The following is a 21,755-nucleotide window of genomic DNA, read 5'->3' as shown; positions in this document are numbered from 1 at the left end:
GGAACAAGATAGTCTGGGGTCGGAAGTGGCTGTGTGCGTCGGGAAGCCGTGACATCGCCACTAGCCGTAAAGAGGCTGTGGAAAATTGCCAACAAGATGAGTTCAGTAAATGGACACTTTAAAATAACCGCGTGAATGGTGAATATGCGATATAAAGATTAGGATTTTCTAGCCAAAAAGTATCCATTTATTGTCGAAACCGGTTCTTACCGAAAAAGTGTCAATTTCTTGTCGAAACCAGTTCTTATCGAAACCAGTTGGAGAAAAAATGCACCAGTAAAAAAGTGGTTACAAACAGAATTGTTTTATTTTATAAAGTTTAAGTGTCCATTTCTCCAAATCTCGACTGCATCCTTTTGCGTCTTCACATATAATACTGTGCATATTGGTTTATCATTAACAAGCGACGAAAGCTTGTTTGATGTTTCCGTGTACACAATTTTAGAATGTATGAGGAGATGCATGAATGCGGAAGGGGCGAAGATTGTTTGCAAAGACAGAGTTGTGTGGCGTTCTATTATTCTCTTTGCATATCCCCTTGAGGGGGAAACGGTGTGATGGTAAGTAGATAAGTTATTGAAGTTTAGAATTGGCATCTTAAAATGACATAATTTTTTAAAATTTCAGAAAATAATACTTAGAAAATAGATTTTGACATAAAATGAGCTTAGAAGCTTCGAAAACCGTTGATTTATTTATCTTTTATTAAATAACACATACGCTTACGCACATAAACACACACACACACACACACACACAAACACACATGCACACATATACAAGTTCACACACACATACATATATACACGATATTTATGGCACTCTCTTTTTTGTACGTACTATTTTTCCCCATTTCCTTTCCCAATATAACAGTAATAACTATAAACCGTAAGCTTCTTAGCTTTTGTAACCCGTTTCCTATCAAACATATTTCACTTCTTTATACATAAAAAAATCTACAGAATTGATCACCTTGCCTTTATACAATATACGACCAAGTTAACACTACCATGTTCCGATGGGATGTCCTATGCACCATCCTGGTGTGGTCAAATAAAATGTTTATATGCTTGCAGAAAGCTAACATTAGTCACTTTTAAAATATAGAAACTAAAGATCTAGCAGACACTAGAGACCTTTCCTCAATATTCCTCACAAGCATGTATGAAATATTTGTGTTCCTATTTTGTACAAAAATATTTGTATTTAACACTATTTTTGCAGGCCTTAGGAGCTTCATTTTTACTAAAAATTGGAATCAAGTTACGGAATCAATCAGTTAAGGAATCAAATACGTACGTAGGTAATATTTTTTAAAACTTAAAATCTATAGAAAATTATCAAATCTTTAAAACTAAAATAAAAAAATATATATAAGACACATCCCTACCTAGACTCCATACTAAAGAATTTTTTTAAATATTTTTAATTTACTTTGTTTATTCTTAATTTTAATTTTAATTTACTTTGTTTAAAAACAAAAAAAATATTGTAAAACAAACTCTTTCTCTAAACACAAGTATCTACTTTATTAAAGAGGTAAAAACGTTATATTTGAAATGTAACGTATATTTACCAACTATGTTGTATTATTTAAATATGTATTTTGTAAAAAAAATTAAGTAAAAAAGAAAGTTATAGTAGAGTGGGTTTGAGACTTTAAACTCTGGCTCAGAGTCCACGACCCTAACTGCAGGACCACAATCCTTAATTTTATGATGTCACAAGAGATTTTAAAATTTCATCGTGTAATGGGAGCTACTGGTATGGAACCCAGAGTACCTTGCCACTGCTGCTATCAACTGTTTTGCTTTCAATTATCCCCCTCCATTTTATGTATTTCCTATATAGCAGTAATGTCTTTCACCCCGACTTCCAGAAGTTTCTGTAAGTTCCTTATACGTTTAACCCGCCCCACGATTCGTACGCATTAAATTTCTACCCCACAATTAATCACAGGAGCGTGAATTTAAGGAGAGCGGATGAGAATAACGCATCATACGTTTCAGTACTTCCAAAGCCCCACACACCGCGGAGCGCACACCTTTGGCTAAATACTACACCCTCATTATCATCTTCGCTAGAAGAGGTTCTACGTATTACGTAAACATCGTGGGAAGCTTTGAGGCCACAATCAATAATCGTTATTATTACGCGTCTATGTAGCCTTTTATACCTGACATTTTCGTGTTCATTTCCAGCTGATATTGTTTTACACGGTAATCGCGAAGAGGTGGTCGTGCCTATTAAAATGTTAAATAAAATGCGGTACAGGAATCATTCTATCACTCAAAGATTTGAATTTAAATATTGACTGATGATTATGTTCCGATTTTTCTGCTATCCATTGTATTGTATATCAATGAAAAACTATAGTTAATATTATTTTTTATAACCCCTGTAATTGGAGATAATCCAGATTTGTGAACAAGTATTTGGACACACTGAAAATGTTGTAAACAATAGTTAAAATAAAGTGTTTTTTGTACAAATATAATACATACACGCACAGATTGAGTGAGATGCTTGCAAATTGGTAAATATGTATTTTTATACGATTAAAGCCTAAAAAAAGTGCGAAATTTTCGATTAATTTGATAAGGGAAAATGGGTAAAAATGTCAAATTATTGGACAAGTCAAAATCACAAAATCTTTAATTATTATGAAGTTTTCCAAATTTGTAAAAATATAAATAATACTTTGTGTTTTTTTGTCTCAGAGGTTTTCTTATTTACAGAGAGTATCGCTAGATGTCGCTGCAGTCTACGCACGAATGGACATAAGGAAAATGGTAAAGCACAACTTCCTAAAATGATATGATATTGATGCTACAATATATATTATGATCATATGATGATCGTTGAAGCCAGCCAATGAGAGACCATAATTTCTCGAAAGTTTTTAATTTCCATCCCTCGAAAATGTTTAATTTCTGTGAGGTTTCAATAAATGCTTTTAAAAATATGACTTACACTGATTGACCTTTGTGTTAACCCTCCCACATGTTGGTGCCTGTTATTATTACAGTATAGGATTGTTTTTCCGAGAATATCTTTGAGAACAAGACAAACAAAAGGAAATATTCCAGAAAAACAGCCCCGGGATATATTTTCTAAAATATAATAATATTGTAGGTGTCTTGAAATAATATTAACCGTAAACCCTCATATATATTTTTTATTCTTTATTAAAAATATAGCGTTTTCATATTTAAAATATATTATTTTATGTACGATATTTTGACTTATATTGCCAGCTAATTTAAGTGAGGATGTGAAACCACAAATAACCTAGCTATTTTATTAAAATTAATACCACTTTAATGAGTTTTATTTATACAAACGACTAGTTTCGATGTTTTCACAGATGTTTTCATCTTCTGGTACAAATTAAAACAAACTATTTATTTATTTCAACATGTACAGAAAATACTTATGTACATTGGCGGGCTTATTGCTAAAAATCAAAATCTTCCAACCAACCAACATTCCTATCCTTGTATCCTTTCTAACCCACTTTCCTCCTCCAATTCATTTCCCAAATCTCAGCAATATAATACATCCTGAGCTCCTTCTCTTACGTCATCTGAATCCTACCAAATAAATTCCACTCCTAGATCCCAGAACCTGGAGCACAGGAATAATCACCTTGCTTTATTGAACGATTACTTGACGATCAAGATAACACTGGGTCAGTTCGTTGCGGTTCCATATGCACCATTGGATTTGTATAACGATCAAAAGAAGATCTACTGAGATAACAATTTGATTATATGTAAGTTTGAAAAATTTTATAAATAATTATATGTAAATATATGTATAAGTAAATAATTATATGTATTATATGTAAGTTTGAAAAATGTAATAAATAAAAGTAATAAATTAAAACCTGAAGAGGGCAACAGGTTGTTGCCGAAACTAGTTGGTTAATAAAAATGTGAGTGGATCAGAACACAAAGTATTTTTATTTCTCGAAATAATATATCAATATGATCCACAAAGTTAATGCTTTCAATATTCAAAACATTGAAAAAAGTGGCCGTTTTTTTGTCTATAAAGCACAACTTCTATACAGAGAATACTCTCTGACCTGTACTAAGCTGGTACCTTGCACTGTTAGATATATACCATAATATGTAGTAAACACTCGTATACAGTATTGTAGAGAGTGTAGCAGCGTGTGTACAGTATTAGGTCCCGGAACTCTCCCGGGAGTACACGATCCATTAGCGCCGTTCAGTATTAATCTACACTATATTAACACCATTCGGCTTTAATGTATCGCGGCACACGTCACAAAACATCTTGTTATTACGTCCGCAGTGCCAGTGGTGCCCCAGTAGCGCACATGCCACCCGTTTACCGGGAACATATTTACCAATTTCTTCTTCTTACCCCGTATCATATTGATCGATAGTTACAAGAAAGCAAGTTGATCAGTCTTGTGGTTCGGAGATCAGTCCGAAGAAGTATAAAATAAATATTACAATGAAAATTACTGAAATTTAAAAGAAAACACACAATTGTTAAGAAAAAAAACAATTGTTTTCTTTTAAATTTCATCATGTTTTACCACAAAGTCAATGCCAAAACTATTTTTTCAAACCCTTATCCGCACCCCAACGGTACATAGGGCACTGCATTATATAAATACAGTGTTATCTTGATCGTTAACACACGAAGGAAAGGTGATCAGCCTTCCATTTCAGGTACCAGTCCAGGGAAATATTAGAGTGAAAAAATCACTTTATATTTGACCATCTCTGGGAATCGAACCCGGGAACTCCAGAACGGTAACCTAGCGTGCTAACCATTAGACTACGGAGGCGGACAAAATGCCAAAACAACAAATAAAATTTTCTGGTATTTTAAGCTCTAACCACCTCACTATGGATGTTGAAAATTTGAAATTTAATTTATATTAAAGTTATGGTAAATGATTTTTTTTTAATCTCGTGTTAAATCGTTTTTCTATGATGATTCAACATGGTTGCAAGTATCATTTTTTAGGGTGAAGTTATGATTAACTTCTGGCTGTTAGAAAGAATAAAAGTAAAATAATATACAATTCGAAATCACCCCATAAAATAAAACTCAAATAATTGATTGTGGTCATGAAACTTTACAAACATGCTTTCCCTAATTTCATAATAACATAATGATTACTTGACGAATGTCATATGAGAACTGGATGTATCAATCCTGGATTGAATAGCAATGTTTTATAGTATATGAAGCGATCAGATGTAAACCAGCCAATGACAAGGTGTAAGCCTTGTAAATACCCATATTTTCATGTTCTCATATCAACAGACCTCTTTTGGAATATATATTTAAACAATGTATGTACAAAGAAGATTATCTATACTGAATTATCAAAAAAATCTCGATGTCAAAAACTAAGAGTTAACTGATTGTTTTAACAATTTACTAACACTCACTTAAAGAATGGGAATAGAAGATATAATAAATGAATTGCATACACCAAGAAAATGAAAAATGATTTCCATTTTATGTACATATTATTGTTATGAAATCGCAGAATAATTCGGTAATGTAAAGGCGAAGGGATATATCTGTCTCACACCAAATTTTACAGGACAGCAAAAACAAACTTGTGAAATTAAATAAATAATTTGTTTTTTGTATTTTTACATGTACATATCTTAATAAAAACTTAATAAGTATCGCAACTACAGCTATATACTTTTGCCAGATTATGGAAAACACTATTTTGAACAGTTTGTGGAACAAACATAGAAAATGAAAAATTTGACAGATTACACCCCTTTGCCATTACACTACCGAATTGTTAATAGCAGAATAAGTGTACTAAGTACGCCACTGAGAGTGGATATAGTGTTATTGTTAGTGAGCTGTGATATTATAGGAGACGCTTGGAAATTAATACTAAATGAACATTACCCATCAACAGATAAACGCTTATTAATTATCTCTCTTTGTGCTCAAGTCCACATTACTCTCTGCCTGTACCTCTGCGCTCTGTGAATGCTCCGTAAATGCCTTTCTGCTTTCTGTTTGATAAGACAAACTAATTACAACTGCTAACAGGAGCTTAAAAGCTCAAACGGAAATGAAGCTCATGTAATACAAAGTAATGACATCAACATAACTTGAAAAAAATAAATTGTTTGTATCTTAACATTGAGATAGGAGAACATACTGTTTTTTCACCTGCTGATGTTCCATATATAGTGTTTTGAATATTGAAAGCATTAACTTTGTGGATCATATTGATATATTATTTCGAGAAATAAAAATACTTTGTGTTCTGATCCACTCACATTTTTATTAACCAACTAGTTTTGGCAACAACCTGTTGCCCTCTTCAGGGTTACATTTATTACTAGTAATAATATAATATTCCATATATAGTTTTATTAACTGATCCTATACTATATTATACTAAAAGCGTTATTATTATTTATTTTTTATTAAAGTTTTTTTAAACATTTCTTTTAAATTTGAGTAAAATTTACTGATTTTAAGAATTTAAGCTTTAAGTAAATACCACCATTTTTAAAAATCTATTGTGACATGTATTTCGCATCCGCATCATTGTCAAACACAGTATCAAGTACAATATTTTCAAACACCGCAATACGCTCTTTGAACATGATTCGGAATGCATCGAAATACATGTCACAGCACTTTTGAATAAATATTGGTATTTACTAAGAACGACTTGAATTAAAAATGGATCGATTTTAATCACAAAGTGACTTCCGAATCAATTAATAAAATTAAAAACATATCGCTTTTGATTGAGCCGAGGTCTGTAGTAGTTATTGTAGCTAATGATTTCCTACTTTGTTATATTATATATGCATCAATAATTAGAATTATAAAGCGGTACGATATTGGATCATAATTGCCTCAGGGATTTCCGGTTAGTATGAGAAAGATTCTTGGGTAGTTGGAATAACACAATATTGCATATTGCTTCGTTAAACTTTAGATATCGCTTAAGTTTCTCTTTTGTTTCTTCTATAATAAATGTAAAAACAACGGCTGGGAACAGAGTAAATGGTGCACTAAAATCAGTTTTAGCAAATAAAAATCTATCAGCGGAAGCTAAACTGGCAGTACACAATGGAGTTCTGGTTCCAACCCTTATGTATGGAAGCGAACCATGGAGTTGGCAAAAGAAGGATGAAAGCAGACGGAATGCAGTCGAAATGCGATCCCTCAGACGAATGTGTGGCAAAACGATGTTTGATAGATGTTCGAATGATGAAATAAGGAAAGAATGTAAGGCTGAGATAAGCATTATCGATAAAATTAAGAAAGGTGTGTTGAGATGGTTTGGACATGTGGAGCGTATGAGTGAAGAAAGAACGGTTAAACAAATTTATGGCGCGAATGTAGTTGGAAAAAGAAGCAGAGGACGACCGAGGAAAACTTGGCACAATCAGGTATGTCAAATACTTAAAAGCGGCTGGGTCAGGAGTCGTAATAATCGTCAGGTATGTATGAGGAGATGCATGAATGTAGAAGAGGCAAAGAATGTTTGCAAAGACAGAGTGGTGTGGCTTTCGATTCTCTCTTTCCCTGCGGGGAAGCGGCGTGATGGTTAGTTTTTAAGAACAACGACATGACTCATCGTACAAGATTACTTCAAGTGTAGTTTGTATAAAATATTGTAAATGCTGCAAAGAGATATGAATGGAAATAACAGACCATTTTTTCTTCTTATCACTCTTATAATCTTCTCAATCATTGAAGCTCAGGACATTATAGCGGATGCACTGCACTGTAATGCCACCTTGATCGTTTGTTTTATGGAAGCAACGAAAGTATATTTTACTTTTCGTTTATATTATGTTACAGGTTCTTTACAATTTAATACAAATCAATCCAAACACGTTTTTTCTAATATCCACAATATATACTCGTGTATAGTTACAACTAAAAATCGTAAAAGCAAAGCACACCCCTTTTAAAAGCACTCTCCCTGATGTGAAACAGGTTAATATAAAAGGATAAATTTCATCGATATTAAATATTTTTAAGGGAATAAATTTTTCCTAATATTGTCTATTTTTTTTATAAAACGTGACCAGTTGAAAATTAACATAGGTTTTTTTTTATGACATTTGAATAATATAGCAAAGTATATATTACACAAATGTATACTTCGACTCTTTAGGCATAGCCTGTGGTGAGCCGAAAAACTTATATGTTAAAATTACATTAATAGCACCATTGTAAGTACCATTGTATAAGTACCATCGTAACAAATTACATATATTATAAAAAAGTACTTATTGAAATTCGCTATTATATTCGTCGATTACGTCTCGCGAAAAGTTCGACCGACGAACGGCCAGTGAAGTGAAGCGTGCCAACTTTCCAATATCGGGGTAAAATCCGTTTATATATATATATATTATAGATAATTTGCGGGTTTACTCAGATAATAGTATCTCTAGAGTCTTCAATGTTATAATAATAAGTATTAGTTAATAATTACTAGTTAGGGTAAAGATAAGGAAATTAAGATGGTAAGGATAAGACTTTGCAGGGTAGTAAATTCCAATTAACTATCATATTACGTTACATACGAGTAGATTTAGGGTTGTTATTTTCGAATGTGGACCGCTCAAATTTAGTCGCTACCAAATGTGGTTCAAGAAATAACACAATCCAACAGCAATTCAATCTTTATTGTGTAAATATTCTTTTAAAAGACGGGAATCACAATATGAAATTGTTAAATGATTTAAAAATTTCGATACATCATTATTGCTAAAATAAAACTTCAATTAAAATTTCTGAAGTAAAAAAATCATTTGAACACCTTTTTCAGACACCTGTGATGATAAAACTCAATATTTCAAACCTTCGCCGTATTATTTTGAATTTTATCAAATTTTTTAATGGGTAACTAAACAATACACAATGTTTTCCCATATCGATTAAATACATAATCTAAAAAATTGTGATTCTGGTATAATGGACTTATGAGATCGATCACATATCTAGGGGTTCCGAAAATTTGAGGAGTGTGGTTGTCAATCATGGGTAGAATGGTGAATGTTACACGTGTGTAAAGAGATTACTTATTCAGCCTATGAGATGTCATGAACCATATAAATACACAGACATTCCTGTTCTTCTTCATCTTTGTTGAGATGCCATAAAAATATAAAAATAACTCCTAAAAGGAGAAAATTAAGATTTATGAACAATTATTTGGACACACTCGAAATTTGTGCATATGCAATACAATCTTTTCAAAATTTCCTGTAATTTCACCATGTTGTTTGGAAGACACACATTTTTTGAAAGATGCTTCAAATGGTTTTGCATTAATTATCTCGTGACAGTGAACTACATTTATCAGAAATATTTAAGATTAGGCTTAATTTTTTATAAATATGTACATTCTATATATTGCCGAAAATTTTACGTTACAAGATCCTCAATAAGTATGTAAGTAACACGCAAAATATTAGGCTGTATATAAAAGCTAAGAACGAAGTTATTGGAATCTCAGTAGAGGGGGTGGAGAAGTACATTCGTACAGTGTGCGGTACATTACGTTGTTTACTTGGAAATGTGTGTTACTCGGAAAAGTGGCCATAAAGTCCGTTGTGTACCTTCCAGCTCGAGCTAGCCCAATGCGCGGCCGAGACCCGATGGGGCGACGTGACCTGCGAGTCGCAGAATCGCGTCGGGAGGGCACCAGTGGCGAGCGTACTGGGGAATCACATAAAACTGTGCTTTACTGATTAAACTTCTTAGATTACAAGTATCTACGTTCGCATTCTGATTAAAACTTATTTTTTCTTGATGCAACCTGGAATCTTCAATATGGTATACAATAATGCCAATTACTACACTACAAAAGTGGACAAAAACCTCAGCCGACCGCAAGACTGAAATACTTAGAAGAAATTCGATCCTTACAAACGTTTGAATTCAGCCATTTTTTGAGATAACGCTGAGCATTCACAGATTGTTGTTACATAAAACGTAAATAAAAAGGATAAGTTCACAACAACAGCTGTTGTGAACTTAAAAGTGAAGTGTCATGAGAATGATGATATAACATACGTATGAGTTCCAAAAAATTGAGTAGCGTGGTTGTCAATCGTGCGTAGAATGATGATTGTTACACATGTGTAAAGGGACCCTTTAACCAGCCTATGACACGTCAGAAGCCCTGTAAATATCCAAACCTCCATACTCTTCTTCATCTTTGTTGAAATGTCTAAATATGAATACGTAACTTGTGTAAGAAAATTGTGTAAGAAAGTGTGGGGAAGCAAAGAAAAAGAATCCTAGAGCAATTGAAAATAAATCCTTGAATTTGTAAGAATTTAGTTAATTGGAGCGTCCATTTGGTCGGGCGCACGACCCGCCCGCCCCTGGTATTTCCCCCCTCCCCCCTCGTGCCCCCACCCCGCGCCCGCATGGCTCTAGCCCTATTTTATTATTTTCCTCTTCAGACAAATAAGGGATTTATTTACCCCTGAGCTAGTTCTAGAGACCGACTCTATATTTTTGTGTCGCAGAAAACGGAGACTGAAAGCTGTGCGAACGACGACTGCCACTGAAACTCCTGGAGTATTTTTTATTTCATACTTTTCGTCGTGAATCATATTATATATTTTTTTTAAACTATTTTTTTTAATATTACACACATAAGTCACATACATAATATTCCAGATGAATAAATTCCACTACTTATTTTGGGATATGGGATTAAGGTTAACAAGGCTGAAATACAAATAAGAAAACACACGGCAGAATGTAAAATATAAAACGATAAAAGGCACAGTATAAAGGCATTAAAAAAACAGTAAAGTAAAGTAAAGTAAGAAGCATGTTTTAAGGAAACAAGAAATGAGAAAATATAATTAATCACTAACACAAATATCTTTCTATAAAGTATTTTTTCAGTTCATTCATTTTAGATCCCTGACTGGATTCTATTTTATGTTTGTCAGGCAGTTGGTAAATTTGGGTAAACTTAAGTAATAATTCGTCATTTAAGTAATCAAACGTATGTTAATTATAATACATTTCAATAAAGGAATTTCAATGATATTTATTGTTTTATTTCATCGTGTTTTAGTATGAGGATATAGTCAGATGGAGAAGACGATTCTAGAATCCCCATGTCAAATAAAATGCAAGAAAATAGACTGGCCCGAATGGCTCTTCAAGAGAACCCAAACGGAAGAAGACCACCTGGACGACCTCCAAAACGATGACAGCTGCCAGTCTACGTCATAAGAGACGGACAGATCCTCGGATCTATAAGAAGGAAGAAGAAGAGGCTGAAAAAGGAGTGTTTTATTTTTATTTTTTGAGGTACGTGTATCATGTCCACGTTATGTGTGTCCGTCTACGTAGTATACTGGCTAGTGCGTTTGACTATCGAGATGAAACTCCCGGGTTTGATTCTCACCGGGGTCAAAATGAATGTAATTTTTAAATGTAAATTTGTAAATAAATAAATACCTTTATCTCTAATATTTATTTAAATTTACAAAAAATATTAATAAAGAAAAAATATATATACGAATGAAACAAAGATTTTGGAAAATTGTTTTCCCGCCAACTTCGTCAAAGAGTATATTTATATAATGTGTCTTTTATATTAAAATAATCGAACAGAGAAGTCCATATCAAAGCGTCCTTACATCTACTTTTGTTACCTTTTGTTGATATTATGTCGAAAATATCAAAAGAAATACGAAATTAAATATCGTTTTCCGTTCCGTTTCCATTCTAAGATGCATAAAAGGAATACAGAAAAATTATTGGCACCTGTAGCTATTTGTTTATTTGAAAAAAAAAAGTTATTTACATTTCAAACCAATTAATCTCCCAAATATATATTCAAAAGTATTATGAGAATTTGTCCGCCTCCGTAGTGTAATGGTTAGCACGCTCGGCTACCGTTCTGGAGGTCCCGGGTTCGATTCCCAAGGGGGGTAAAATAAATATAAGTGATTTTTTCACTGTAATATTTATTCAATATTAACATGGACTGGTACCTGAAGCGGAGGGCTGATCACCTTTCCTTCATGTGTAAACGATCAAGATAACACTGCGTTTATATGACACAGTGCCCTATGCACCATTGGGGTGCGTATAAGGGTTTTATTATATATATATATATTTATTATAAGAAGAAATTCAATTATATTTTAATTTGAATATACCATTTATTTACACAACACACCAAAATTATAATTCAACATTATTTACATTATAATTTGATATGAAAAGTATTGTTGATAAGAAACATACGTAGTTTCATTGAGGTAGTATAACAATAATAATGTTATTTTATACTAGTTTTTTTTTAATTCAGAGTTCTTGTGTAACATCACATAAAATAAAATCATGACTCGTAAACAGTATTCTATTGAAATGAAATTTGTTAGGCAAACAGCTAAACATGATAATGTATTTACTCAGTCATCATGAAAAATGAAAAGGATCCAAAAGTATAGAATACTTATTATTTTCTTCTGATCAATATAACTTAAAAATTAGCTGTAGTTATCGCTACCCGAATTTTTTTATTTATAAATACAATAATTATCATATTTCTACAAGCTTACAGCTTTAAAAATATACAAAAAAATCACAAAATAGTCACGAACTAGCAGAAATATTTATGGAAATTTATTATAATACGACTTAAAGTACAGTCATACGCTGAGATATGTACGTTACGTCTTTTAAGTGATTTAATAAATTTATAAAAAAACTAGTAACAAAAAACCAAATATAAAAAACGCATAAACACAACCATGCTTGTGTTAAATGTTTTGATGAATATTTTTTTGCTGCTCTTCTTACATATTTTATAAATTTTCAAGATTTACTTATAACATACCTGAAAATTTACAATGGTTGTGTAAAACTTGTAAGCAGTATTTTTTATGTATGAAAATATTAAAAATTTCTGAAGTAAAGTATATTCAAATGTGAAGAAGTGTCAATAACTGGGAGGGTGCCAACAAATCCCCCGTTTACCCGACAAACACTGTAGATATATAAATACAAATTAAGTAAATATGTTCATACTTGGTAGAAAAAGCTATGAACGAAGTTATAGCTCAGTTTCTTTGTATTATGAAATAATGATCTTCTATTTTCCATCGCCTTTGTGAAGCTAAAAGTGTGAGGTGATCTTTCGATATTACACGATGGACGGACAAAGCGAGGGAAACAAAAAGGAACCTAAAGTGAACGGCCTTAGTTCCGCAAACAGGATCCAACCCACGGCACTAGGTACCTAGAATATAATTCTTAAAATCCTTATTATTATTATAATCGATATTTGCAGTAAAAATATTTTTTTCTTTGCTACTTTGTGACTTTTATTTGATGGGATATAGATGACGTAAACAAACTAACTCAGAATGAAAATGGAGGAAGAATGTAGGAAGGTTAGCAAGTAAAATAGAAGCAATGGTTAGGACACTCGGAGTTCCATTCCCGTAGTCGTACTAGGTTGTGTAATAGCTAGGACACTATTAATCGATAGGGCAGTCATTTGTTAAAATTTTGATCCATTTTTTAATTTAAGTTTTACTTGGTAAATACCACCATTTCTTAAAATCTATTTAGACACATGTTTCGATATATTCCATATCATTTTCAAACACCGTACGACAACGAAATACGTGTCACAATAAATATTAAGAAATATGTACTGGTATTCAATAATAAATTTGTTGAATCCCTTGAGTGAAATTAATAATATTCAATACTCTATGGATGATGCGAAAATGAAGAATGATGAAATTAAGAATATTCAATGCTCTATGTTAATGTGAATAACTATGTAACCAATTTATAGTATTTCTAAAACGTCTTCTGAACAGGTATTACAGTTAAAAGATAACCTTTTACTTCTGGGCCTTTATTTTTCACGACTTGGGTATTTTTAACCGGTGTTATTAATATAAATAATAATAAAAAAAAAACTGTATTATTTTTTTGTCCGCCTCCATAATGTAGTAGTAAGCGCGCAGCCTTCCATGCCAGAGACGGATTCAATTCCCAAGAGGGTCAAAATAAATATTTGTGATTTTCCAGTCTAATATTTATTTAATATGACTCTGGACTGGTACCTGAAGCGGAATGCTGATTACCTTTCGTTCGTGTATTTAACAATCAAGATAACACTGCTTCTATACGATGCAGTGCCCTTTGCACCATTGGGTACGAATAAGGGTAACAAGAAGTTTTTTTCATTGGAAAAGTAAATTTGAATTTATCTTTGCTGCGTGGTGAGGACGTTTTGTCCATTTGTCACTTGCTCTCTTAGCTAGTTTTATTAAAGCACTTAATTTTTTATTTTATTTTAACACTAAAATAAAACTGCAAAGAACTAAAACATTGAATGAAAAAGCATTTAGAAATATATATATACCTACTCAATTCCAAAAAATTCGTCAACGTCCTTATTAAAAATATTTTACTAAGGGTTGGGTCCGTTTATGCATAACTGTGCGAGCTATTGAAAATTGAAACCACAAATAAATCTATCAAGAGTGAAATATACTGATAATGACAGTTTGTGATTAAATGCCGAGGAATAATTTAATGTAGCGGAAGAAAGTTAGTTACGGAGAGATGGTGAGACCTCCCGGCATACATAAGAGGTACATTCGCGGAGTAACCAACGGTACAGCGACAAGTCTCTGTTGTATTGTATCTAAAAATGGCTGAACCAAGCGCTAATTTTATATTTCACCTTTTTTAAAATTACCTAACGTCCAAGTGACTCTGAAATCTAGCTACGCCTTATGCAACACCGCTTATCATGAACCTACTCAGGCTTCAACTTTTTATGTTTCATAGCCTATGCCTGCTCGTGAGTGGATATACTCTTTATGTTTAAAGTTACTATAATTTTATGTAATTTATGAGTGAAAATTCTATGCAAAAATACTCACTTATATTTCACATCCCCGATATACTTAAAATATAACTAAATATACACTCAGTAAACGCAATCTTTTTAGGAGCCAAATGGTCAAATAATTCATTTTATTTTCATTAATTGATTCGGCAATCTTTGTGGTAAAATCTATCCATTTTAATTTAAATTTTACTTAATTAATACCAATATTTCTTAAAATCTATTGTGACACGTATTTCGATACATTCAGGGTTTGAAAATGATGCGGAATGCATCGAAACAAGTGTTATAATAGATTTTAAGAAATAGTGGTATTTACTACGTAATTCAATTTGATTTACATAAAAATATTTTAAAGCACAGGACTAAGAGTTTTGTAATTATCAACTTTGTTCTATGCCATGGTATACATACATGTATTGTGTGAGGATTTAAAAAAAACTAATTCAATTGCCGGTAACAAAAATTATTTATCAATTTGTTAAAATTGTTTACAAACTTGATTTCCCATTATTTGGGTAGTCTTTTTTTTCTTGAATTTATTTTGCAATTGGCCATTTTACATTTCAAAATTGTAATGAAAAAGTAAATCCTAAAATTTTTGCATTTTTCTATAATTAAAAAAAAAAACTATTTTGATATATTTATGTTCATTCTTCACATGTTTATGACACAACAATTTATTCACAGAAAAAAAAACAATACGTTATTTTCCAAGAAATCTCTTTTCTTTTATGAAAAAGATAAAAGAATATTTCAAAAGAGAAATTGTTTCGAGTTCCCAAAAATCTAATTTCTGTTTTTGACTCACTTTTTTCACTTGTTTTTTTAAGGATTCATCAGTGGAGAGAATGTATATTTATTTTCTATATCATGCTACTTTTCTGGCAAATTTATTAAATCAGTTTATTCCTTAAGGACGGGGAGAATGGGAAGGTCATATCTAAGTACCAATTATCCTGTTTATTGCATGAATTCACAAAAAGTGAAACAAAAAGTCTATACAAAAAATTGCGTATACAGCACCGTATACGTGATACAGTTGAAAATCCTTAAAAATTAAGAATAAGAGAGATTTAGTGTGTGAGAGAGAGACAAAGCGTCTCAAAAGAAGACCAACAATACAAAATTTGCATATTTTATATGTTCATTCAATACTTGTACTGTCATTGATTGGTGCTTCGATTGGTAATATTGATATTAATGGTCCATGATAACTAAAATATGAAATATATGTGCGTTATTTGATTTCTTTGCTGTGGCGTCTGAATGTATAGCTCTCTTTCTCCATCTCTCTACTTTGTAACTTTCTTCTCTCGCGTGTAACGTAATATGCCTAATAAACGTGTCGCGTCCTTGAAATTTCACTCTCAATTCCCGTACGGATCTGTGCGATATTCTATAATTCATATTTTCTCATGTATTATTTACATTACATGAAACCTGCTTTTATTTTTAGTTTGTGTTACCGCACTTTTCTACGATTCGGCTTGTCTTAACCTTATATATTAACATATATAAGGTTAAGACAAGCCGAATCGTAGAAAAGTGCGGTGTGCAGTGTGTGTAGGACAAATTGTTTTTTCATTATGCACCATGCACCATTGCGGACAGAAGAAGGTCAAATAATATTCTACTATTGGTGTAAAATTCATTACATTATTTCCTTTTCTTATAATTTATAAACCTGCATAACTAAAATAGTAATAAACCTCTTTATAAAAGTGTCCCATATTTCCCAATTCCCATTTGATCTTGTATTTACGATTGAGGATACGTTGTGAAAAAAATATGTTTATCATATAAATATTACACAAAAAGGTTGAATCTATTTAAATCACAAAAAGCGCACACATATGAATTACTCTTAACATAAATATTGTATTACCAAATATTAAAATGTTATATTCTCTCCTTATTCACGAACGAATAGATAAATTGCTTGCTATTTGTTGTTTGTCCGGAGGGTCATGTGTTTTTTTTACCTCTTAAAACTATTTCTTTTTAAAATATTATTTAATATTACCCTGAAGAGAAAGACTGGTCACCATAACTAAATACAATTAACGATCCACTTAAGGCCCAATATACGATAAATCACAACTTTATTTTTCTTAAACCCAGGTAGCATTTGAGGTAATTGATTTTTTAGCTTAAATGTATTTGTCGTTATTGTATTGAAAAAAAAAATTTTCCAAAAAAAATATATGATATCGCTCACTCTTTTCAAGAACGTCATAAATCAAAAATCGTCAATTTTTAGTTGTGAATGTTTTCGGAATGCCCAGAAAATGTACTAAGTATATCCCAGCAAAAGTGGCAAATTTTAACTTATTATTTACCCGCTACAGGGCAGAATGTGTTGTTTTTGCATTTGAAGAAAAGGTATTGTTTCATTATTTTTTGAAAAATACTAAATATTTTTTAAATGGAGAAAAAACCTTCAGGTTTTACCTAAAAAGATCTGTTGCACAGTAAAAATTTCAATAAGTGGATTGATATTTATTTTTAAAACATTGTTTTAAATTTTTAAACTTCTCCTGAAAAATCAAGTGTTTTGATTTATGACGTTCTTGAAAGGAGTGAGCGAAATATGAAAAAAGAGTTATTGAGAGGCAAGGAGTAAAATAAATGAAAACTTTTTATCAATATATATTCTTTGAAAAACCTTATTTTAATAGTTATTATTTTTTAATGCGCGCGAAAACACATTTAACTACTAGCGCAGCCGTTTGTTTCTAAATTTGAAGATGCGATGAGGGTAAGAAGAAAAAAAGTTAGAGTATCCTCCAGAACATGGTTAAACGATTTTATATAGAATCGATAGCCTGGTCTACAATTAAAGTGAAAAGATGTACTATGTAAGAAGTACCTAAAGCAGTAATGGTAAATAGGTTGTGTTGGTACTGACCGAGATGAAGACCTCCTCGGCCTGCTGCAGGATGGCCACGCGGGACCAGCCGAAGCGCTGCATGAGCCGGATGCGCGTGGGGTTGTGCACCGTGGCCGAGGGGTGCGTGCGGAACAGCGTGGGGAAGCGCCGCCGGTCCGACAGCGCCGGCGAGCTGGCCCCGTAGCACAGCTGCAACAACAGCATCACCATCAATCATTTATTTATTTGGGATTTATACAGCTATAGCATTACAATATACAATATACAATATAAGAGTCTCTGCTTAGTAAAAAGCTTCTTTACATCTCACCAATAGATGTCTCTGGCCAAATTATAAGCTTAAAGTATAAAAATGAAAATGATATTTTCTGGCGTTTCTCATGTGTGTGATCCAGGATTCGGACCTCACATACTGGTATAAGAGTTTCTGCTTAGTAAAAAGCTTCTTAACATCTCACCAATATGTCTCTAGTAAAGTTCTAATTCAAGAATAAGAGTTTCTGCTTAGTAAAAAGCTTCTTTACATCTCACCAATAGATGTCTCTAGTGAAGTTCTAGTGATTCAAGAATAAGGTTTCTAAATTGGTTCATATATATAGAACTTCCGAGAATTTGAGTAGTGTGGTTGTCGATAATGGGTAGAAATGGTGAATGTTACACTTGTGTAATGTGATCACTTAAACCAGCCTATGACGGTCGTCAGCCCCGTAAATGCCCAGACCATATTCTTCTTCATCTTTGATGAGATGTTAAAAACAATATACAATAACAATTAATAAATCTACAGCCAAATACAAAAATCCACCGATAATGTTATTCTTATTATAATTAGTGATGAATGAAAGTAATGTTTGTGGTTGGGGTGAGTGTGTATGTGTGTATGTGTATGTAAGAGGGTGTGTATGTGTGTATCAGTGAATCACACATGAGTAATAAAAATATGGGAAGAAGGAAAGAGGAAGCAGGAGAGGCTTTGAGAAGAAAAAACAGAACAAAAATATTTTATTACATTGGTAAATACAGTGATCAATGTACCAGCACACTACCCACGACAAGTGATATCGTATTGTCGTCAGTGCGTAGCGATGGCAATGTATTATTTATAGTTTAAGTGATCACTTTACACACGTGTAACATTTACCAATTCTACCCATTATTGAAAACCACACTATTCAAATTCTTGGAAGTTCTATATATATGAACCAATTTTGAAACATTATTCTTGAATCACTAAAACTTCACTAAAGACATCTATTGGTGTTTTCCATATATTTTTTGTAACACTAATCTGATGATGTCGACTAATTAACGACGAAACCCAGTCGCTGGTCAAAAAAATTCCTGTTAAAAAAATACACAGTTGTTATTTTATTATATAAACCGCAGTTCCACTAAAAAATGTCACTACAAAACATAAATCTTAAAAAATGTTGATTGGTAGATTGGGAATAATGATAAGTTAAAAACCGGTCAATGAATTGAGATGAAAACCGGTAGAACGCTTTGGCGAAAAACGGTAATGTGTTCTTTAGGCGTTGGGGTCTTTTAGCATTATGTAAATGCTGTGTCAATTTCGCAGAAAGAAACGCAATAACGCAGTAGCTTGCTGTATTGTAGGAGTCGGTAGTTCTTTGGCAGCGGTATAAATGGTTCTATGACATAAATCCCGGCTTTATGGGAGAATTGAGTCGAGGTTTATTGTGTAACAAACACAGACTGTGATTTATTCTGGGAATTTATTTAAGCTCTCGAAAAAAGTACAGACCCTTAGCCAAGTTCTTTATTAAGTTTATAAATTATCGTTATATTACTAGATTTGTTTACGGTTTACAAACGTTCCCTGATACAGATTTCAGATAAACATTGAGATCGAAATTTAGTTCATATAAATAATATTTTGACTTAAAAAAAATTGGCCCTAATAGGATTTGCCAGTTAACTTAAGGGAATGTGAAAGATATTTGGAAATAATATACTTTCAAAAGACATTTTGTTACATATTTTTTATTGGCTCACATTAGATTATAATTTTTTTTTTTTTTTTTAGTTTGAATAAACAAAAATCCATTAAATGATCTATAAACCTTGTATTAAGCAAGATAAGTACTAAATGCAAGTCATCCAATGAAAAAACGTATATTATTTATAAAAATATTATCATATACGAAAAATCTTTTTTAAGAAAGGTCATATTCCGCTTAGATTAAATCTGGGCATTTACAGGGGTGACGACTTGCATTTACGAGGGGTGATCATTGGCTTAAGAGATTATTTCATACAGTTATGTAACGTTCACCATATTGGTAATTGATTGCCTTGATATTCGGTTGAATATGTATTGTATATTTTTACCACCGCTTTTGTATGTTAGTTTAAACTGCATCTGCTAAGAACATTGTAAATAGCTTTTAATTATATGTAATACCCTATGCACCGTTCGATTCAAATGAGGGTTACATAAATTGGTACTGATGTGAATATTCATAAAGTCAATTATTAAATTTAAATGTACTCAGCACAAGAAATTCAAAAAGTGTTTACTGCTAAGTTTTTACATACTATTAAAGTGAGTTAAAATTCCAATAATCCGTGTTTCTGTCCATCGTGGCAAGTTACGGCTTATTCGATTAGCAACTTCTCTGCAAAACAAGGAACCAACTTTTCCCGACTGTTCCGGGACTGGCGGAACAATAATATCATTACTGTCCCGTTTTAGGGACGCTGGCGTATGTCAGATTTGAGACGTTCGTCGGTCAAGCGATTTCTTATTTGACTGATATTTGAAAAACTAATCAATTCAGATTGATAGTACTAATAAAAGTTATAGTTATTGGAAACATGGGACTATTCTGTTATTTCAAGTAACAACGAACCCACAGTTTGTTTGCTAAATTTATTTACATATAATTAATTTTTGATAATTTTATTTTTTTATTTTATTTATTTATTTATTTATTTTCATAATACATAGATACATTCAATATACATATTCATTTCATATACACATTTATTATACGTATTACGGCTCTTTAGGCATGGCCTGTGTTGAGCCGAATACTAACATGGTAATACAAAGTTTATATATATTTTTTTTAAATTTTTAATTGATAGTGGTAACAAAAATGTTGTAGTCATTGGAAACATTGAAGTATTCTGTTATTACCCTTAGTTTGCTTTCTGATTTTTTAAAGTTAAGGGTCTATTTGAGACCCCTTGGTGGTGCAAAGTTGGTGACACTTTTACCACTTATATTTGAAAACCAAATTAATTAAGATTGATAGTACTAATAAAAGTTATAGCTATTGGAAACATGGGACTATTCTGTTATTTCAGGTAACAACGAACTCACAGTTTGTTAGATAAATTTATTTATATAAATTTAGCTAAGTTTAGGAGCTATTCGAAAGTACGTGGTGCTGTTAAGATGGTGACACTATTTTATGTGCGTCTTAGCGTCTAAAATTTAGGCTTTACATGGTTTTTGAACACTATTATCCAAAACTGAAATGTATAACTGACTTGTATACAAGCCCTAATATTGCAATATTAGAGCTTGTACAAGTTAAATTACTTTCGATTAAAAAATAAGTTTGTTTAAAAATACATATTTAAATATAAAAAAAAAAATCAGGCAAATAAACCGGCATTAAAAGCTAAGAATATATTTTACAAAAGTTATCGATTGCAACGAAAAAAAGTTTTTAAGACAGTAAAATATTTCTATATAAGTATAATATTACTCTTACATGACTGTAGGGGTCTCTATAAAAAAACGACCAAAATCTATAAAAAAACGACCTGCATATGATCTACGACCTCTCTACCATTTCCGATAATTTTTTAGCGAAACTTTAATGTAAACAATTAAATTAAGTAAATTCTTATGAAAATTAAGTACGTAAGTACACGCATTTGTATTAAAAAAAATAATGATCTCTTCCG

At 31.9% G+C, this 21,755-nt stretch overlaps 1 protein-coding gene across 1 annotated transcript in view; it reads right to left on the bottom strand.

Annotated features, from left to right (window-relative positions):
- Positions 1 to 21,755, bottom strand: part of GABA-B-R1 (gamma-aminobutyric acid type B receptor subunit 1) — a 216,228-nt gene that overhangs the window by 30,250 nt on the left and 164,223 nt on the right. The window contains exon 4 of the mRNA XM_088271038.1: positions 17,832 to 18,002. Coding sequence (XP_088127164.1) covers positions 17,832 to 18,002 — 171 coding nt within the window. The remainder of the gene's footprint in view (positions 1 to 17,831; positions 18,003 to 21,755) is intronic.

Source organism: Brachycentrus maculatus, unplaced genomic scaffold, assembly GCF_059751285.1.
Source record: "Brachycentrus maculatus isolate JH-2025_06_01 unplaced genomic scaffold, ASM5975128v1 h1tg000418l, whole genome shotgun sequence".
Taxonomy (NCBI): Eukaryota; Metazoa; Arthropoda; class Insecta; order Trichoptera; family Brachycentridae; genus Brachycentrus; species Brachycentrus maculatus.
This window is presented reverse-complemented; position numbering and strand designations above follow the sequence as displayed.